The 18,771-nt window shown below is 51.2% G+C and overlaps 4 protein-coding genes across 4 annotated transcripts; all 4 read right to left on the reverse strand.

Annotated features, from left to right (window-relative positions):
• Window positions 1-4,334: 4,334 nt before the first annotated feature.
• On the reverse strand, window positions 4,335-5,037 carry N0V96_010390 (uncharacterized protein; the record flags this gene model as incomplete). The annotated part of the gene is made up of 2 exons (XM_053194742.1): window positions 4,335-4,904; window positions 4,963-5,037. The coding sequence occupies 2 exons, from the start codon at window positions 5,035-5,037 to the stop codon at window positions 4,335-4,337; spliced, it is 645 nt and encodes a 214-aa protein (XP_053047911.1).
• A 2,786-nt stretch (window positions 5,038-7,823) lies between these two features.
• On the reverse strand, window positions 7,824-9,848 carry N0V96_010391 (uncharacterized protein; the record flags this gene model as incomplete). Its single annotated transcript, XM_053194743.2, has 5 exons — window positions 7,824-8,030; window positions 8,093-8,368; window positions 8,422-8,977; window positions 9,027-9,677; window positions 9,733-9,848. 5 exons carry the CDS (start codon window positions 9,846-9,848, stop codon window positions 7,824-7,826), a joined length of 1,806 nt encoding a protein of 601 aa, XP_053047912.2.
• Window positions 9,849-13,332: 3,484 nt separating this feature from the next.
• N0V96_010392 (uncharacterized protein) lies at window positions 13,333-14,856 on the reverse strand (the record flags this gene model as incomplete). The annotated part of the gene is made up of 1 exon (XM_053194744.1): window positions 13,333-14,856. One exon carries the CDS (start codon window positions 14,854-14,856, stop codon window positions 13,333-13,335), a length of 1,524 nt encoding a protein of 507 aa, XP_053047913.1.
• Window positions 14,857-15,460: 604 nt separating this feature from the next.
• VPS34 (Phosphatidylinositol (PI) 3-kinase) lies at window positions 15,461-18,384 on the reverse strand (the record flags this gene model as incomplete). The annotated part of the gene is made up of 4 exons (XM_065758928.1): window positions 15,461-17,957; window positions 18,025-18,126; window positions 18,173-18,259; window positions 18,326-18,384. The coding sequence occupies 4 exons, from the start codon at window positions 18,382-18,384 to the stop codon at window positions 15,461-15,463; spliced, it is 2,745 nt and encodes a 914-aa protein (XP_065612451.1).
• Window positions 18,385-18,771: the final 387 nt, after the last annotated feature.

Here is an 18,771-nt window from a genome sequence, read left to right on the forward strand (position 1 = left end):
TTGAGGTTCGTTACTGCTGACAATCGGCATGAGATTTTTCAGCACTCACAGTGTTGAAACATCGGCTGATATGCTCGGAAGTGGCCTGGCCGACGAGCGGGAGTGACGCTCCCATTAAAACCAAAAGCTTTGCCGTCAAAGATCTGACCCAAGCCAGGAGATTGACGTCGATAGGATTTGGCTCCCAGTACATTGGATCCGTATGAGTGTCGATATTTGAAGCGGAAATATTTGACGGATTCGCTCTTAAGTGCTCCAGACTTGCTGCATGGCTGGGTCTTTCGGCATCCGGTGTCTGCCGCGGTGGAGGAAGCTCTGGCTCGTATGCTACCAAGTAGTGAACTACAAGGAGGGCGAAAACAAGATAACCTGTCCCCACGAAACCAATCAGGACCTGAGAGAGATCGTATTAGCGAGTCTTCTACATCTGCTCATTGCAGACTTGTGTGCTCGCAACCACGATGGGTTCGAAAACTCACCCCCAAGCCAGCTATGTCGCTATTAGGCTCCCAGGCGTCAGCTGACTGGCAGTTGAGCCTGGTTGGACACACAGATTGTGACATACTCAGACTGTGGATATCAACTCTCTCTTCGATTCTTGTGCCGAGAATCCGGATCCGGTGAAGTCGTTCTCGACCTACAGAGATGCTTGATTGAGATTGCTGGATTTGCAAACAGCCATGAGCGGGACCAGATCTTCTTATCTCTTGAGAAATGGCCACATTGATCGTGGGATGCGATGATCACGTAGCAATCCTAATGGTGGTGCTGCAGGAAACATTGGCTCCCCTGCATCATCGTGTACCCGAATGGCAAGGAGGTCAGCTTCCCTTTCCATTCGGCGAATTAGAATGATCCAATGGCTGACAGAGAATTGGAAAATTGCCTAGAGGATCATTCTGTACTACCTCGGTGTCACTCATAGCTCCCTGATTTAGATCAGGCTGACCTATCACCATCAGCATGTGCCGTCCTGCATGTCGCGAGCTGCCTGATGTTCTACGTGCGCGACAACTCCTCCGGTTGGAGCTAGATTGAGCACAGCCAGCGGGATGGGAACAATATCGAGGGGAGCAAGATACGTCGTTAGTTTCATCCTCAACGCCGCAAAGTAGGACATGCTAGAGACCGAGAAGACGGGCCGCACCTGCCGGTGTCAAGATCAGGCCCGGCCCCACTTGGCCCGGAGCTGACGGCGTCCCCCTGACCGTGACGTCCGACTCTCCGAAGCCCTAGAAGTCAGCCTACCAGCTAATTCGCAGATAAAACAACAAAGACTGTTCTTTCCCTAGTATCCGTAGAATTCCAGCTTAGTTTTGCAAAGGGGCTAAAGTCAATAATCTGCAGTGGGCGGCAACCACGGGCTTGGCGGCGGTGACCCTCCATCTCTTGAATCCTTGCGAAGTTTGTCACCACCACGGAAAATCTGACAATAATAGTTGGGAAATCACCAAGGCCTATACCACGTAGAATTCCAGGTATCTGATAGGAACATTTGCTAGATTTGACCAGAGACAGTTTCCGTCTTACAGAAACTTATCCAGATCCACCCATCGATCTCACTAGCATTCCCTTTGCAAGACTCGCAGTCTGACAGAACACTCTTTTACTAAGTTCAATCTACCATATTATCCTATTCCAACAATAGATCTCGGTTTTTTGCCTCCCTCTCTTTCTCAAACATTTGAGACGACCGGCCAGACACACAACAACATAAAATCCATACAATACCACCCTGACAAGAATGACCGACCGAATTTTCCAGTCTGAATCTATCACGCCCCAGCAGATAATCCAGGTGTACATAACATTTGTAACAAAAGTTAAATGCCAGGAAAGAGCAAATCCCAAGTAATAGCCGAATGTTCCAGACGGATGACTGGCCCAATCAAGGGCCGTTAACCCGGCCAGGATGGTGGCATGTCCTGCGAATAGATAGCTCAAGAGAGCCAGGTAGAAGACTCCTATCTCTGTGAACATATATTCCGTAGGTTTCCAGTCTGGCCAGAGCCAATAATGCTGATATGGGTCTGTATATTCATCCGGATCGTGAGATAACGCAACCATATAAAACAGTATCTTGGTCGCGTTTCGGAAGGGAAAATATACGTGTACCCCGATCAAAACAATACTAGAAGTCAGATAAGGTATGATAAACTGCATATCAGAATAGATGTTCCCAGAAACAGCAACTGATGGACTCAGATAACTCCTATTATCGGTTCGATCCGTGGCGACTTCGCTGCCAGAGGTTGCTGCCGTATCTAGTGCCATCGTGATTGGCAATGAAGCCTCATCGATTGGCTGGCTTCGATTGATTCTAGGCGCAGAACCCTTTGAGATACCCACATTGTGTCTCTTGCAGTTTGTGCAAGTTGATTCCGAGATAAACGAGCTGAGGAGGGTAACAAGAGGTGCCGCCAGGAGTAGCATTGGAAGCACCTGACCAAATTGCCAACGAGTGTCTTCGGAGCTGTCCTCCACCAGAAACGTTTTCCACCGTCCTCGAGCGGCGGCAAGAAACAGCTTCGAGGTACCCCAGAGCAGAACGACCCAGAGCCAAAATATCTGATTATCCAAGTTGGTCAGTTATTCTGATGGCACGTGGAGTGTATGGTTTACTTACATCTCCTAACATGGAGTTGAATGAGGAAAACAATGACTTAAGCTGTGCCGATAAAGCCAATGATTACCTTGGAAAATGTGAGTTAAGTTCTTCCCAGCTTTTCGCAAGGAGTCGCGAATACGAACGAAGATGCAATCATTATCAAGCACCAGACTTACTCCAGTTCCTGCTATATCGCTATTCGGTTCCCAGGGTTGATGATATTGGTCATGACGGGCGTCTATCTGACATCTCTCAAGCATTATGATTCGGAGACGCCATAGACTTAGAGGAATGTACAGAGATTGGATGTGCTACTGGGTCTCTCAAATGTGTAATGAGTTCAACAGGTTGACGAAGGCTTGGGAGTTCATGCAAGGCATCGACATGAGAAGGGGGATAAGATATAGTGCGGTGAGCTTTCATATAGCCTTAAATTAGGCCCCTAAATTGTATCCTCGACGGGAGTTGTGCTTTCATCGACGTGGAAGATGGCGAGTTACATCATCTTCGGCGAATGCGGTTACGCGTTGCACCCGTGAAGCAATCGAACCAGTAACACCCGCCCAAAACCCACTCTCTTCGCGCCAGAAATCGTTTTTTGTTAGGAAGTTGACCAATTTCATTGTAGATTCGAATCATACCACCGAGACTGCGGTATCGCCAGTCATGCTGTCCTCCTTTTGAAACAGAGCCTGACGCTTTTCAAGGGACGCGTTACCAATCCAAAAGGAGGGAGGAAAGATCCAAAACATCGCCAACTTCTCATGAAAAACTTTCATTTTTCGCAATGAGGCGTAAGGTAGCTTGTTCAAACCAAGGCGTTTCCAGCACGGCGGGCGACAACGGCGATCGTTTACCGGGCCGGGACTCGGCCCCACATGCGGCCGAACGGCAGTGTCTGGTCACCCGGAGACACCGATGGGCTACCTCAACTACCGTTGCTCTAACGCCTGGGGGGCGACATAAGTGGCGAGTTTGTTTCTGAACACAGTTGCACCGGACGTTGGATTGGATAGTCGGTGAAAAAAGGAAGCGGTGTTTTGAAGTCAAACGTTTAACAGGTGACAGATCTTCTGCCACCGAACTTGATGCTGCTCGAAGTCTGGCTTCACCAGTACTACCATACGTGAGTAAAATTTGAGGCTGTCTAGGGCGCTCTCGGGCACAATGTTTGCCTGTCATCCTGACGCTGTTGCTCAGAATGATCGGAAGATTCCATGCATATAGCCTTTTTGAGAGGGGCAAGAAGGATAACGTCAGTAATGGCGTCATCAGCGAAGCTTTGCCTGTGACCTACCTAAGCAGCGTTTAATTTCATCCGATCCTGAATCTGATTAGCCTCTCTCGTCATGAAACTCTGGATTGTCTCCTGCCGATAGTATATACTGAACGCGGAGCGAAAACGACAGCAGCGAAAGAGAGGCAGTTATGAGAACGTAAGCTGATTGTTCATCTTGTGAATTTGGTATATTCGATTAAAAAGTATGTTATCCTGTGTCTTTGCTAGACATTTGCGCCAACAGCAACAAACCAGGCCATGATCATGAACTTTTTCTTCTTCCCAGTTCCTCCGCCCATCCTCATTAAGTCTAGACGTCCAATTGCTTTAATTCATCCTACACATACAGTCCCAATGGCGGAGTTTCATCTACACAGTATATGCGTACATGCTACCCCTTTCCTGAAGGCAGTTCCTTTCCATAACCATCGCCAAATGTCAACCCCTTTACAGAGCAGCAACGATACCAGCGATGGCAGCAAGGGCAAGGCCGCCAACAGCAACGCCGCCCTGGGGAGCAGCGTTGCCGGTGGAAGAGGCAGTGGCGCTGGCGCCGGTGCCGGTGCCAGTGACAGCCGTAGAGGCGGTGCGGGAAGCAGAGAGAGTGGCGCTGCTGACGGAGGCAGTGGCGTTACGGGCAGAGGTGACGATAGCAGAGGCGGAGGCAGAGGCAGAAGACAGAGCGGCGCTCGCGCTGGCGCTGACGGAAGCGAGAGCAGATGAGACGGCACCGGAGACGGAGGCAGAAACAGAGGCGGCGGCCGAGGAGGCAGCAGCGGAAGCGGAAGCCGCGGCGGAAGTAGCGCTGGGCTGGGCAGAGCCGGCGGTGGCAGCGTAGGCGGCGCAAGCAGCGGCGGCAGCGGACTGGGCCTTGCCGAGGTCGGCCGAGTTGCAGGCGGCGAGCAGGCAGGAGGCGGCGACGGGAACGAGGGCCTCCTGCTTCTCCTTGGTGCACTGGCAGGCGGTGTCGGTCAGGGCGCAGCCGACCTTGGGAATGGCATCGGTAAGGCAGGGAATCTGAGGGGGAGGAATGTTAGTTTGGGGTCATAGGGATATCAGAAGGATTGTAACGTACGGCGCAGGAGGGCTGGCCAGAGAAGTCCTGGGCGACAACAAGGCCGGCGGCAACGAGGGCGAGAGTGAACTTCATTGTGAACGTTGTGTGGTTGTTGTGAGTATTACACGGTATTAGGTTGATATATCGGTAAGATATAGGACGTGACGAGATGGACGACGTTGAGATTAGCGGACGTGAAGTTGAGCAAGACAAGAATCAAGAGGACGTATCCAACGTTGATCCGAGAAGACGGGATGGGCCATAAATAAGAGTCCAACGCGCGCCGGCAAGCCACCACGTTCCTTCGGGGGAGAGAGCGACAGGAGCAAGCGAGTGAGAGGGACCCCTGGCCCTGACTCTGAAGCTTTTCCCCTTCTGCCCTCTGCTCGCAAAAAGCTTATCCCAAATATCCGCACCGCGCAGCGGCGGGCGCGCGCGACGGCGGCGTCTCCAATATCCATTGGGGTGGACTCGTGGAGGGTGGAGGGTTACGTTAGCTCCGCTTGGGGAGGCGTTAGCTTTTCGCTTTTCTGCTGGGGCGACGCGACCTTGACTGGCGAGCAAGGGGGTGTGAACCTTGGGGCCGTCGAGCTACTGCGAAGAACACACTGGGACTTGGAAACCTGGACCTGGACCCATTCGACCTGTAGCTAGACCCTGGGCCACGGACCGGGTTCTGGCCAGGAACATGCAACCATGATCTCTTTGGTCAATGGATGGCAAGTTGGCTCCTGGTGGAAAAGGGTTGGCAGGGGCAGAAAAGACGGGGAATCAGCGTGATCATTCTCGAGCTGGGCGAGTGAACTGACTTGTGGCGCTGGTGATTGAGGTGACATCCAATTGACTCTTCTGGCTCCAATGGAACGTCAACGAATTGCTGTTTGATGCATCCCTTTTTCGAGCTCATTCGAGCAACGGGCTGGCGCACAAGGAGCTAGATTCTTGAGCGAGGTTGTCCACCGTCCAGCTATCTTGCTGTCTAGCTATCTAGCTGATCCACGCTGTCTCGCGGTCCGTCCGTCCGTCTAGCCAACTCACGCTTCAGCTCTCTAGCTCGTGTCCTGACTCTCGATTGCCCGTCGACCTTGGCTTAGCGTCCAGCCTCATGAAAAGTGTGACAGCCGAAAGACGACTACGAGACGGACGAAATACGGGCATCTGTGCGTTTTGATTGGATGGCAGGTGGCTTGAGCCCAACCAAGAACGCGTTGAGCCGGCTGGCTGTGCTGAGACAACCATCGGATTGAATCGAATTGCCTCGACTTGCCCATCATCTGCCCTGTTGCGTCGGCACTTTTCCTTCCCATCAGTCTTGCTTTGGCCCCGATGCCCCCTCCGAGATTCTGTTAGTCAGTGTGTCTGCCGCTCTCACTATCTTTAACTGTTCGGCCGCCGGGCAAGCTATCCGCACAGAGATGAGTCAAGGTGTCAAGGCTCGACAAACCTGGCGCGTCGCCGTCTTGGTAGTAGCAGAAAGCACCCGAAAAGAGCGAGTTGATGGCCGGCCGGTTCTACGACCTGAGTGCCGGGCTGGCATGACATCGTGCGAGGTGACATGCGGGACCAGCAGACCAGGGGCCAGGGGTCAGTAAGAATACCTACCGCACGGGGAAGCCCAAACCAGAGAGACCAATGGCCGTTTTTGCCGTCCTGGTGACCGTGGTGAAGAGGGAAAAGAGAGAGAGGGGCCCCACGGTAAACACCTGATTTGACCAATTTCATTAGAGTTTGTCACTGCCAATATGTTCCTTGCAGCATAGAAACAATGAATTACTCTATTCTGCAGGTTGCCTAGGCGCCTTCTGGTAACTTTGTGGCCGAAGAGACTGGGATACATACTGTAGAGTTTCTGATTAATTTTACTGAGAAGGAAAGAGAAAGGTTAGTTAGAAAGGCAAAGAAACATTGAACCTTCTAGACTTGCCTTATCAGGCGAGGGGTTTCTTTTCCTCACTCAAACTCATTTCGGTTGGTTTATTCATCACAAGAAAGATGCCGCTGTCGCGCTACTCGTAGACACTGTGTCGCTCACGCACAGCAGCTTCGGAGCCGTTTCTTCTGACCGCCAACTTTGCCATGTATTGCGTACCTTACCCATATTCTGTAGTTGCAACCCAGTAGCGAGCCCGTGGAGTAAACACGAACGATATTAATAACAGCAAGCCAACTGTTCGACGACTTGGAAGCTTCCCCGACCTTCGGCTACCAAATCAAACGTGGAGTTCGCTTCGGTACCAGCGTTCGGACCTCTAGCTCCCAGTCGCTGCTCGACTCACAAAAGGTTGTTCCTTGGAAATCTTCCTTGCGCTGCTATGCCGATCCCCGCTGGCAATAAACCCACCCGACACGAGCTCTGATCCCCGTCTTATCGTGCCTATGTTTGTGCCGTGCAACTCCCCACAGCCATTCTCCTGTGGCTCGAATATCAACAACCGATGAAGCGTTTCTTTGTTGTTCTTCCGGTCACTCTGAGCAATGTCCGAATTTCTCCACAATTCATATTCTTTGCTCACACGCGAAAGCTCGTCCCGTTGAAGGTCGCATCTGGCTGCCGTGCTCAGTCCACGTTCGGTTGGTCATGTCTCGATGAAGCTATCGATCGTTAATGCTCCGCAGGTTGGGGTTGGAAAGTCTCCGGTGGGTTTCGATATGCTTCCGGAGTTGGCCTTTGATCTCCCGACTGCATGTGATAGCTTTTCTTAACAGTTCGGAGAGCCAAAGACCGACCGTGCTGATGATGAAGCGAGCGCTCAGCGGATATCGGAAGCGTTGAAGCCCATTGAGGAGTGCTTATTTCGACATAATCATCTATTCTCACAATCCAGCGCACTTCCTCCTATCGATCCTGCCCAAACCAGATGACCAATTCAAGCCCTCCTTCAAGCTGATTTGCATGTTGCTGCTGTATTGCCAGGAGCGATGCGGTACCCATCATTAACTGTCATGACGAGCGAGCCTTTGTTGATCATCTCCCACGGATTCCAGTAGAATTTCAGACCTGGCTTCTCCTTCTCCACATTGTACACACGACCGATGAGAAAGACGTCTGATGGTATCTTGCCATGCTTGAAAGCGTACTTCCGGGCCTGCATTCATGTTAGATTTCCTCAATCTCTGATGAACCTGGAAGTCAGTGGACAACTCTTACCAAATTCATTTGGTTCTGGCTGAAGTGGAACGGTTCTTCGAATCCACAGACCGTTCCCTTGACCTCGATGTGATAAGTGATCGTGTGCGAAGACCACGATTCGCGAACGACTCCAATGGCCTGGAGTATCTTCCCCTCCGTATCAGTGTAACTGAAGTCTGCTGTAGCTGATTCGTCGCCAAGGAACACGGAATAGCCCCTCTCTTCCCGGAGATGACTTGTCCAATGCTTCTCGGGCTTCCAGTCAGGAAGATGTTGTTGAAAGAAATTGTTGACCTGAAGAAATTGTGAGTAGAACACCATGATGCCTCTGGGAACATCAAACTTACGTGTATCTCGGCCTTGAGTCCAATCTCCCTGAACCTGCTAGGCAAGTCTTGTTGAGCAGATGTGAAGATCCGAGGGCCATGATCAGTCGCATGCGACAGCAAACGCGGCACCCCAATACTTAGCTGTTTGAATACACCTCTCGCTGCGGCGTTCAAACCTGTAATCTCTCCATCTTCGGCAGCAGCATGCTGCTCAGCCTCATCGACGCAGAAGTCGAGAACTTCAGTGGAAGCTCGAATATTTGCTCCCTCTAAAAGATCTCGCACATCGCCAAAGCTGGCTTTCAAGATGAGCGAGACGAGCGAGACACGGCTGACGTCCTCGATGGCACACAGGCGAATGAAGAAGTCTACGAGCTCCTTATCAACTCGTGGACTGCTATTCTTGAAGGGGTCCTCTAGGACGACGATTTTGACCGAGTCTTTGCTTTCCGTGATGGAGACATGTCCGGCCTCCGTTTTGCCGCGTATGCCTCCGATGGTCCTCTCCACGCTCAACCCCGAGGCGAGCAACACCTCGAGATGAGGCAGCGTCATGTCTGTATTGATGCCGAGACTGTTTCGACTCAGCACAGTCTATTTCAAATAGGCATTTGCAAACTTACAGAGCGATGCATCTCGCTTTCTTCTGGATGTCATTGGACCAGCCGCGGTTGTATACAGGTGATCCTAGGTAAGTTGTCCGCTGTTGTACCGCTGAACTCAAAATTTTGTTGTCAATAGACAGCCACTTGATCAAGGGCATAAGCTTGTAGATATCCTCAACCTCAAAATCCAGGAGGTAAACTCTTTCGACAAATGCCCGTCTCAACACGCCCCTATCCCCAACGTACCAGTCCTGGTCGATGGACCTGTACACCACACCGGGTGGTTCACCTAAAGACTCGGGTGTTGAGACCATCGGGAAGATTTGCAAGTTTCCCATCGTTCCTCGTAGGGCATCATTGACCTGGACTGGACTCGGTTGGCCTTTACTCAGGGATTCGCTCAAGGCAAGGATAGTTATCTTCAACAAAGAGTGATCTCGTGAGGAGCCCGGAATCTTGTCGACACGAACAAGCTCTTTGACTATTTCAGCGACACTTACATCCGCAACTCCTAGCGTGCGCTGAAAAAGCTCAGAACTGGCAGGATAGATGTTGGCGAGCGCCAGAGAGTTTGGGAGATAGCTTGAGCCTTGCCAGACGCAGGCATCCAAGGGCACCCAACCGCCTTGCGGGTGATACACTAACTCCATGACGGATCGGAGCTTATCTCTGCAAGTGTGGCTGTCAGCTTCGTCGTTTGGGACTCGATAGCTTTTGTACTTACTTCGCATCCCCCTTCAAGTTGCGGCAGTTCTTGGACAGGTATGTGTAAATTTGCCCCACGGCCCCCAGAGTCTCTGTGCCAATGGGCGACAAAATGACTGCCTGTAGCTCTTGCATATAGGCCTTGATGTTGACTTGGGTGGTTACCGAGAAGCTCGAGAAACATGACCAGTTTGCGTTTTCTGGATCGGGAAACTCTCCAAATGCGATGTGAGGGCAAGAGTCGAGAAGAGATTTAGATGGCACCGCAGTATCCTTCAGTTGCCGCTCTTGACCATCCCGGCAAGTGATTTTCATACACTGGACTTCCTGTCGTATGTACTGGAGATCTGAGTGGTAGTCCTTCAACAAGTGGTCTCTGAGGAGTAAGAGAAGCCCTTTAGGATCTTTGGCGATCAGCCAACGGCATTCCCTGCTAAGCGTCATGCCCATGAGGTCCATATCAAAGAACGTCAATCTTGGGAGAACTGCTATTCCGCAAGAGGACTGCAACCATTTGATGAAGGGGTGTGTCTCTTTCTTTGGCGCTGAAGTCTCGCCAGTCAACCTGGCTTCAAGTTGAAGATCTTCTGCCGCCACCGCCATGGCTGTTGAATCTTCGAGAGTTACCGTCTCCCTAATCGCAACCAAGTAACTTGCCCGCTCAAGGTATGCTGGGTGCAAAACTCTCATAGGAGCTTCTGGGTTACTAACATGCTGGTTAAGAAGGTTAGGAGGCGCATCTGGGTCGACGTAATAGACATATCGGGCGCGAGTTGGGCTTAGATCGTCATCGGCTTGAACCCAAATACTTTTCAGGTCCCTCGCGTCGCTCAAGCCGACCAGCAAGTGTCGATGGAGGAAGAGGTATACCATCTCTTCTACCAGGTAATCTAGAGAGCGTCGGTCATCGCGTTTGTGCTTTGTGCGGTGATCTCTCACGATCCATTCGCATATATTTCTTTTCCATAATTCGTCGACCCCAAGTCTTTGAAAGAGAGTCTCTCTGCGATGATCGTCACGAGCCTCGGGGTCCACGAGGACGAGCTCAAGACCTCTGGGGGCACTCCAAGCCACTTCTCGCGAAGCTAAGTACAGGTTCGCTGTTGAGGCAGCAACGAATGATCCATTTGTTGTAGGTAGAAGTGGTAGATTGCGCAACCTCGCTTTGCATTGCCCGGCAGCGACAAGAATCGCCGATATTTTCCCATGCCATTCGGTGGATTTGGAACTAAGGTCAGGCTTTTCCCGAGAGACCCAGTCGCAAAAGTTGGAAATGAATCTCTCTTCATTCATAGTCGTTACCCCAAGACGAGCAAGGCCTAGAGGTAGGGAGTTTTGTGGTGTGTATTCGACAGCTAGATGACCAGCTCGCTGTTTCGGGCAGTCGATTAACGGTGCATTGTTGATGCAGAAATCGGGTGGAATGAAGATCAAAGTCTCAGGGACTTGGAAACACCCTAAGCGGCTTCGAAGGATTCGAGAGGATTTGAGGCAATTGATCAGTTTAGCGTCGAGACTATCCCAGAAGACGTCGCGAGATGGGGTCCGCTCCAAGTACTGGGGCCAAGAGTACTGTATAGGATTGCCGATCTTGTTGAATCTCTCGACCGCATCCCCAAACGCGTTTATGACTGTTTCTAAGAGCTTGTTGTTCCACGCGTTTCCTTCGGGGAGGCGTTCTCTGTCTGCGAGTAAAATGAAATCGCTCTGAATCAGGAACTGTGCCCTCGGTTAGTCATTTTTGAAGGAGCTTTGTTGCGCAAATCTTACCCGGAATCCGTAGTTCCCAATTGGTAGGAAGGTAAAAGTTTGCTGCTCGTGAGCGATGGGACTTCCATCGTCCTTCACTGGGAATGCCAAAGTTACCTCTGACTGGTGTATGTTATTTCTTTGGGATTCCGACGGCATCTCACCCACTGCTCTCCGAACGATGATGTACTTGGTCTCTTTCTTTGACTCTGTGGAACTCTTCCTTATGACGACAGATCTCACTTCCCCTTGTAGTTCTTCATCATGGCTTCTGTACGTAGCTTGGTACTCAACTTCCTCTGTTCCTACTTGGACAATGATATGTCTCAGTCGACGGAGAAAGAGCAAGACTTCTGATTTCATCTTGCGCAGATCTTTGGCGATCTTCCCATGATATTGCCTGTCACCGATCCGTAGTGTCATTCTTGTGGTTTCGGTGTCATACTTCTGTTTGATGACTCGGGAAGGCAATGGTAGCATTACTCCCAGCATGTCCCCGGTCTTGTTAAGCTTGAAGTGGTAAAAACCACTCGAGATGTGAACGACACTTGCAACCTTGAAAACAGACTTGAAGCCTATGCCTTTCTCTCCGACGTATCCCGAATGGACATCTTTTTTCGACTTCTTCGTGCTCTTTCCGATGCAGCAGAGGGCGTCGATCTGGTCTAGGGAAAAACCATTCTCGTTGCACCCAGTCTCCAGGTCGTAGAACTTCTTCCCATCAGCATCAACCAAGGACTTGAGACTCAATGAGAAGCTCGGGAGTAAGTTTTGATTGATGGCCGCCGAGTAGTCGTTATCGTCGGCATTTTGAATGAGCTCCAAAATGAAATGGGTTGGATTGCTGTACAGGTGTTCCGAGAGAAGTTTCAGTGCTCCCCCTAATTGTTCACCCGTGAATTTATCTTTTTGGCCCCTCAGCGCGCGTCGCTTTCGTATGAGCTTCTTCAATTGAGCGTCTGCCTCTTTTCGAGACCGTGGTAGCGTTGGCGGCTCCATGCAGGGCGCGAAGGCGACTTCTCGCTGCACCGGTGTGTGACGGACTTGTCGGAGGAAGTCTTGGAGAGGCCCGAGAGAGTTGTGTATGAGGACTCAAAAGCCAAACAAAAATTCAATTGAGCGGCTGAGAAGTTATGATCGGGGCGAGATCAAGGCGGCGATGAGTTGAGAGTGGTGAGGTGAGTTGAAGGTGTGAGTGTGAGAAGATGAGTATGAGAAGGTAGGTGTGAGAAGGTAGGTGTGAGAAAAGGAGAGAAGGTCTGGGAGATGCGCCCAAAGAGGGAGGCCTGGTGATAAGTCACTTCTTCGCGCGACATGTAGTTTTTCGTAAAATTTGCGCGGCCTTCGAGATCAAAGGAAGGCACGAGGTCGTGGATTGAATAGCTGCTGAGGAAGGAGCCACCTTCGCTCTTGCTGTCTGACGTGTATTCCCTATCTTATGGGGAGGCGGCTTTTTTCAATTTCAGTGCCTTGAACAAGGTATCATATATTGGTGTTCGATCATTAAGGCAATCTCATATTAAGATGGCTTTCACATATCTCAAGTATGAAACCTGGTACTTGGTTGATTTGGCCGCTCCAGGGCAAATTCGAGGCAGAACCTCCAATATTCAGCATCGCACCACATTCCTTGATGATGAGATTCTGTTGAAACTATAGAACGAATTGAAGAGGCTGCCACTGCTACTGCCAATATCTATTGCATGTAGTCGTACTGCTCGGTCTGTCTCGCGTTTGAAGCGGAGCATGCCTTCACATCAGTTCACGAAAGGCACAATAAGTTGATGTAGTCTGTATATCACAGTAGACTACAAAGTCTGGTCCATCACTCCGATCCCTTAGCCCTCGACGGCTCGGTCGTCACCACGTCTCACATCCCCGGCCGTTCATCCAACATCTCATCATGGATGTAATCCGCAGCCCGTTCATCCTTCACCTCCTCATTCCCACTTTCATCTTTACTCTCCGCAGCCGGTTGATCCTCATACACGCTGCCCCCAAGATTCTCCGCCGGTCCCTGGAAAGCGGAAGCGAGATCACTGGCCCCTCGGAGGACTCGTCTGTGTACTTCAACGAAAGGCCATGTCTCAACAACACGACGGGCAGCACCACTAGCAGCGGAAGCGAGAGCGGAGACGAGATAACCGAGGCCCGCGCCATTCCGGCCACTGTCCTCCTCCACCGGGTCGTATGCCCGATCGAATACCGGATCGTATCTCGGCGCGTGGTGATGACCGACATTGAGGTGGGGTTGATGGTGATGGTGTCTAATGAATATAGCAGCATCTTCCCATAGAGCCGCAACATTCTCCCGGTCAAGAGGCCTGCCAGTGCCGAGCCAATACTTGATCCACTCATCACCAGTCTCCTTGAATTGGCAGAAGACCGTGACATTTCCATCACCATCGATGAAATACACGTTCCAGAGGTAGCTAGGGGTCAGAATCCGACCAAACGGCACGCCATTATAGATGTCCCGCGGCGCGGGATTCGCATCCAGATAATTGATGACCCATTGGCGGGGCTGCTGGTCAACGTATCTGCCGTCGATGTCGAGATAGAAAGATGAGATGTAGTACATCAGACCATCGCAATGGATCGCCTCCACGAGCTCCTGGGCTTCGGCATCGCTGAGAATACCGTGGACGCGACTGAGAACAGACATTTGATCCCAGTTGATCCTGTTCAGCGTGTAGTCCAAACCCATCTGGAGGAAGTCGCGACAAGTGACCTGCTCGCCCCTTGCATGGCTATCCGTCTGTAGCAAGACTTCGTAAATGTCTCTGACATCCCATGACTCTCCAGGGGTGTCGTGTTCCAGGCTGTAATTGGCGACCCTCACAAAGAAGTCGTCGACGGGGGACGGGGGCTGAGGCTTATCTGCTATACCCATCGACATCGTGGCATTCCTAAGCCAGACGTTGAACCGATCTCGCTCAAGATGGTAATCCTCAAGGATCCACCACAGAGGCTGGCAGATGAACTGGCATTCACATTCTTGCTGGCGACTAGGAAGCCAATGGTTGCATTGCTCGCAGGCGTTGTAAGGGACACCTCCGTTCGGCAACCACTCTCGAGCCCATGATCGACCTGAGAGATAAGTGGCGAGAAAGTTCTTTGTATCGGCTTCCCTCAGTCTCCAGAGGAAGCGGCGGTAGCCCATGAACTTATGGATGTCCTCCCTGATTTCGAGAAAGTCCTGCCACATTGCGAGCTCTTCTTCGATGTCTGCATCGTAGGGGGCTCGGCGTGCATCAGCGCGACGCTGCAGTGCCAGGAGAGGTTCGCGCAATTTAGGAGACACGCTCTCGGGATCTGTGTCTCCAAGGAAGTCGAATACCTCCTCAAGCCGCTCACGGCGCTTCTCAAAAGTAGGAAGGTAATGGACGTCCATTTTGATATGGCTGAGTCGGCGAGACAGGATAGAGGATTGGGAAATTTGAAGAGAAGGGGGCTATGGTTGATTTGTTGGAGATGTTGGGTCGAAAGAATGGACTTCTCACGAAGAGCGTAAGACCTTTTTATATATACATATATATTCCTGAGTTCTCGAGGTCTCAACATTGTTATAGGTGTCGGAGATAGGTACCTTTGGCTGGCACTATAGTTCCCAACCCGTTGCAAGATAGAGTTGGACTGTTGCGAATCAAACCGTGTGCCTCTACGGTCTTAATACGACATAAACAGTTCGTACACAGAGTTTCGTACACAGGGTAAACATCATCTATGAAGATGGCTTCCATAGCATTTCTTTTCCTTGTTGGGAAGGTCACGGGTTCTCCAAACCTGCTCACATTGCGGCAAGGACTCCGTCAAGGTATCAGCAGCGAGATACCCGGTATCTCCGATGAACCGGCTTGGGTCCAAAAATAAAACAAAAATAAGAATTGGCCCATGAGACTACTGTGGTTCCTTGGTTCTCGCCAACGTTGTTGTTGCTGTCAATTATGACCTCAAACTCTAATGCATACGGAGCCTCCAAGCCTGATCACCATCCCTCAGTTTCGGAAAGCCTGCACGAGCTCATGCAGCTTGTCAATGACAACCGGAGCAATGGCTCCGAGAGTGTCTTCAATGATCCTCTCGAAAAACAGCATTGACTCCTCCTCTGTGAGTTCCAGGTGAAATCGTTCACGAACCTTCAGCACTGCCTTGTCGGGCTCGAGTCGAATGTCGGGAATGTTCGCGTCCACCATCAAGCTAAACAAGTTGAGGATAAGATTAGAGGATTTGCGCAAAGCAGTGTATGCCAGGAAGCAGTACTGCTTGAACTGTTTGAAGTGCTCTGAGTTGACTCCGCCCATACAGTCTACCATTTCCTTGGAGAGCTTCATGACTGGTGCAAACGGCTTTGGATCTCGTCCGAGGATGAACCCAAAGTCAGCGTGGAAGAAATGCCCATCCGGAGCGAGGAGAAGGTTATCCAGATGCCGATCGCCGACACCTAGAATGTAGGTGATCACGCAGTATCCGGCGCAAGACTTGATATAGGTGTCCAGAGTTTCTTGACGCAGACCTAGGGGTTGCCGGTCGTCTGGGTTGTTTGATTTCAAGTAGGTAAGTGCCGGATTGTTCCTGAATTTCGAAGCAATGCTTTGAAAGCTGACGGACGGAACGAATTGAGAAGCGCCTGCTGTTGTGCTGGTAGCCAGAATTTTGTAGGGGGACAGCTTCAAATCCAAGTTTTCTTTCTGCAGTAATTGGTCCATGAGAGTAATGATTTGAATGACCAACTGGTCCTGGCGGAGGTCGTCACCAGTTTTGAAGATAATAGGATACTTCTTGCTGGTGCTGGTCTTGAAAGTGACTTTAATTGGGCAAAGGGATGACTTAAAGACCGTCGTCTCATCAGGTACCACCCCGACCACTAGCATAGTAGGGTCGAGCGGCAAAGGCAATGGCGGGTCGATTGTCAGAATTTCATTCTTTGGATCTGCCAAGAAGTGTTTGACGCGGTCAGTCTTTTTGGCGATTGATTCGTGTGACGTTTTGACTTCTCCGGAAATCTTGGATAAGATGGCAATCAACTCAGCCTGTCTCAAGAGTGTTTTTCTCGATTCGACTCCATCTGGTTGCTTCACTAATTCAGTCATGAAGTCGTAGGCCACCTTTCGGTAGATGTTGCGGTTATCCAACCCCTGCTCTGGGCTGTGATCGTCGCATTCGACCATCAGGTACCAATGGAAGTAGTTGCCAAGAAGGAAGTTACCAGCTGCTCGGGATATTAGGAATTGAGCCAGAGACGAATCATGAATGGCCTCCTGGGAAGAGTCGGCCTTGATATGCTCGTATTTCAAGGCTTGCACCAATTGCAGCAGGTAAAGGAGCAGCTCATGATCATCCGCCTTACGTAGTCTTTCCACAGCATATGCTCGAACAGCTTGGTTGTCGAAGGTGGGGCCAAGCAACTCTAAAGCGTCGTCGACGTCGATTTCGGTCCAGCGTCCCAAGACTTGCACTGCCTGCTTGGCTTCGCTTTGGTCCTGCCAGTTGACTGATTTTACAAACTTGGTGACAGCCCGTTTGTCTCGAGTGAGATGATAGCGGAATTTCCAGATCAAATCCTTCTCCTCCGGGGTTAACGTGTGGGTTGGCGAATACGACATGATGAGATTCAGCTCATCTCGGACCTTAGCATTTGGTTTGAGGTCCTTGTCGAGAACCCCGTGGCGATGCTGACTTCTGACCAGCCTTCTGTGCTTGCTTTCGGCTGGATTGTCGCGAGCACCAACCTCGGGGTCATAAACCTTCATCAATCGACTCCCAGCTGAATCGTCAAGCGCGTCGATACCGGGACCAAACTGCACTTCGGGCGGCGGCTTCAGCATTACATTAGACTGAGAAGCAGACACATGCTGAAGTGCCGAAATCGGCGGAGGATCATACTCCAGATCCGCGAATACAACTGGGAAGTCGAATCGCGGCAATTCCACGTTGAGCTGGAACTTGGAAAACCCAGGATGGGACTCGGTGTTCACAGTACCCTTTTCGCCTGATATTCCCTCCTTTTCGGTCGATACATCTCCGTTGGTCGTCCTCTGGCGTTGCATAGTCTTGAGTGAGGCTTTTGCCGACTGTAGCCCGCGCTTCTCAAAGCCACGGAAGACAAGCTGGTCGAGCCAGTCGACTCTGGGTATCTCGCCCATTTCGTGCTTCTTGAATAGCTTCTCCATGCGCTCCAACTCTTCAGCATCCTTGTCTACGGTTGGAGCGGCTCCTTTCCTCGAGCCGTCCCGTTTCTTCCTCGGAACCGCAGGTGTAGTGGTATTATCATTCCCATCAGCGTTCTTGTGTCGGTGGACCATGCATTTCTGCCGGCCCTTCTGCACCTGATTGTCTCGGTCGAACAGTGGGAGCGTTGTGCCGCCGAAGGGGATCGCATGGCCTCTCGCTTGTTTTCCTCCAGCTGGCGACGAGTCCCATAATGTGATGGCTAGGCAGGAGTTCAGAGGGAGGGTTTTGTAGTTGATCGGTAGAGTGAGCCATTCGTTCCATCTATGCGCGCTACGGGTTAGAAGTGTTTCTCTAGGACCAACTACCAGAACTAAGGGGCGCCGCTTACCTCCTCTCATTACGAAACGACTTATATGCCGTCTGGATGGGCACTGTCAACGGCTTCGAACCGGCCCATACTTGGACGGTGACGTAGAGATCGGAGTGCGAACTATCAAGTCAGCGATGCCGACCAGCAGCCGTACGAAAGGTGTTACCTTGTGTTAGAGCCGATGTGTCTCAGCTCGGCCTTTTCCAATAAAGTGGAATGCAAAAATGGTGTTTCGTCGCCCTCTAAATTGATACTATCACGGCAGCATCAGTCACGCGCATTATTCGGGTTGGGAATGACGAAGTAGCTGGGCGCATACATGCGAATGCTGACTGGATAGTCTAGAGACTCGGAGCTGGCAAATGAAAATGGCTCCATCGTGGGAATAGGAGCTCGTTCGAAGAGGTTATGAGTCCATTATGCAATGGAGCAGGCAAGTTGCAGAATGTCGTTGGGCGAATGCGACAGACAGACAGCGATCGCATGTGTTTGTGGGTAGCAGGTTGAGGTCACTGACTGCACCAGACTGGATAACCGGGCACCGGTACCTAGACGGCAGCTGACTGTGGGAAGCTCCAGTGGAGTGCACTAGGTAGGTAGTGCCTCCCAGCATGGGCCAGCAAGCTGTGGACCGCTGTCGTCTATGACCCCCGCTTCAGCCACATATCTCTTTCCTATCGATAAGGCAGTCATCCTTACCTAGCCACATTCACCCCACGCACCTATAGGTACGATAACGATTGCTAGAGCGCGTTGAGTGGAAGG

Source organism: Colletotrichum fioriniae, assembly GCF_027942845.1.
Source record: "Colletotrichum fioriniae strain IMI 355084 chromosome Unknown scaffold_14, whole genome shotgun sequence".
In the NCBI taxonomy this organism is placed as follows: Eukaryota; Fungi; Ascomycota; class Sordariomycetes; order Glomerellales; family Glomerellaceae; genus Colletotrichum; species Colletotrichum fioriniae.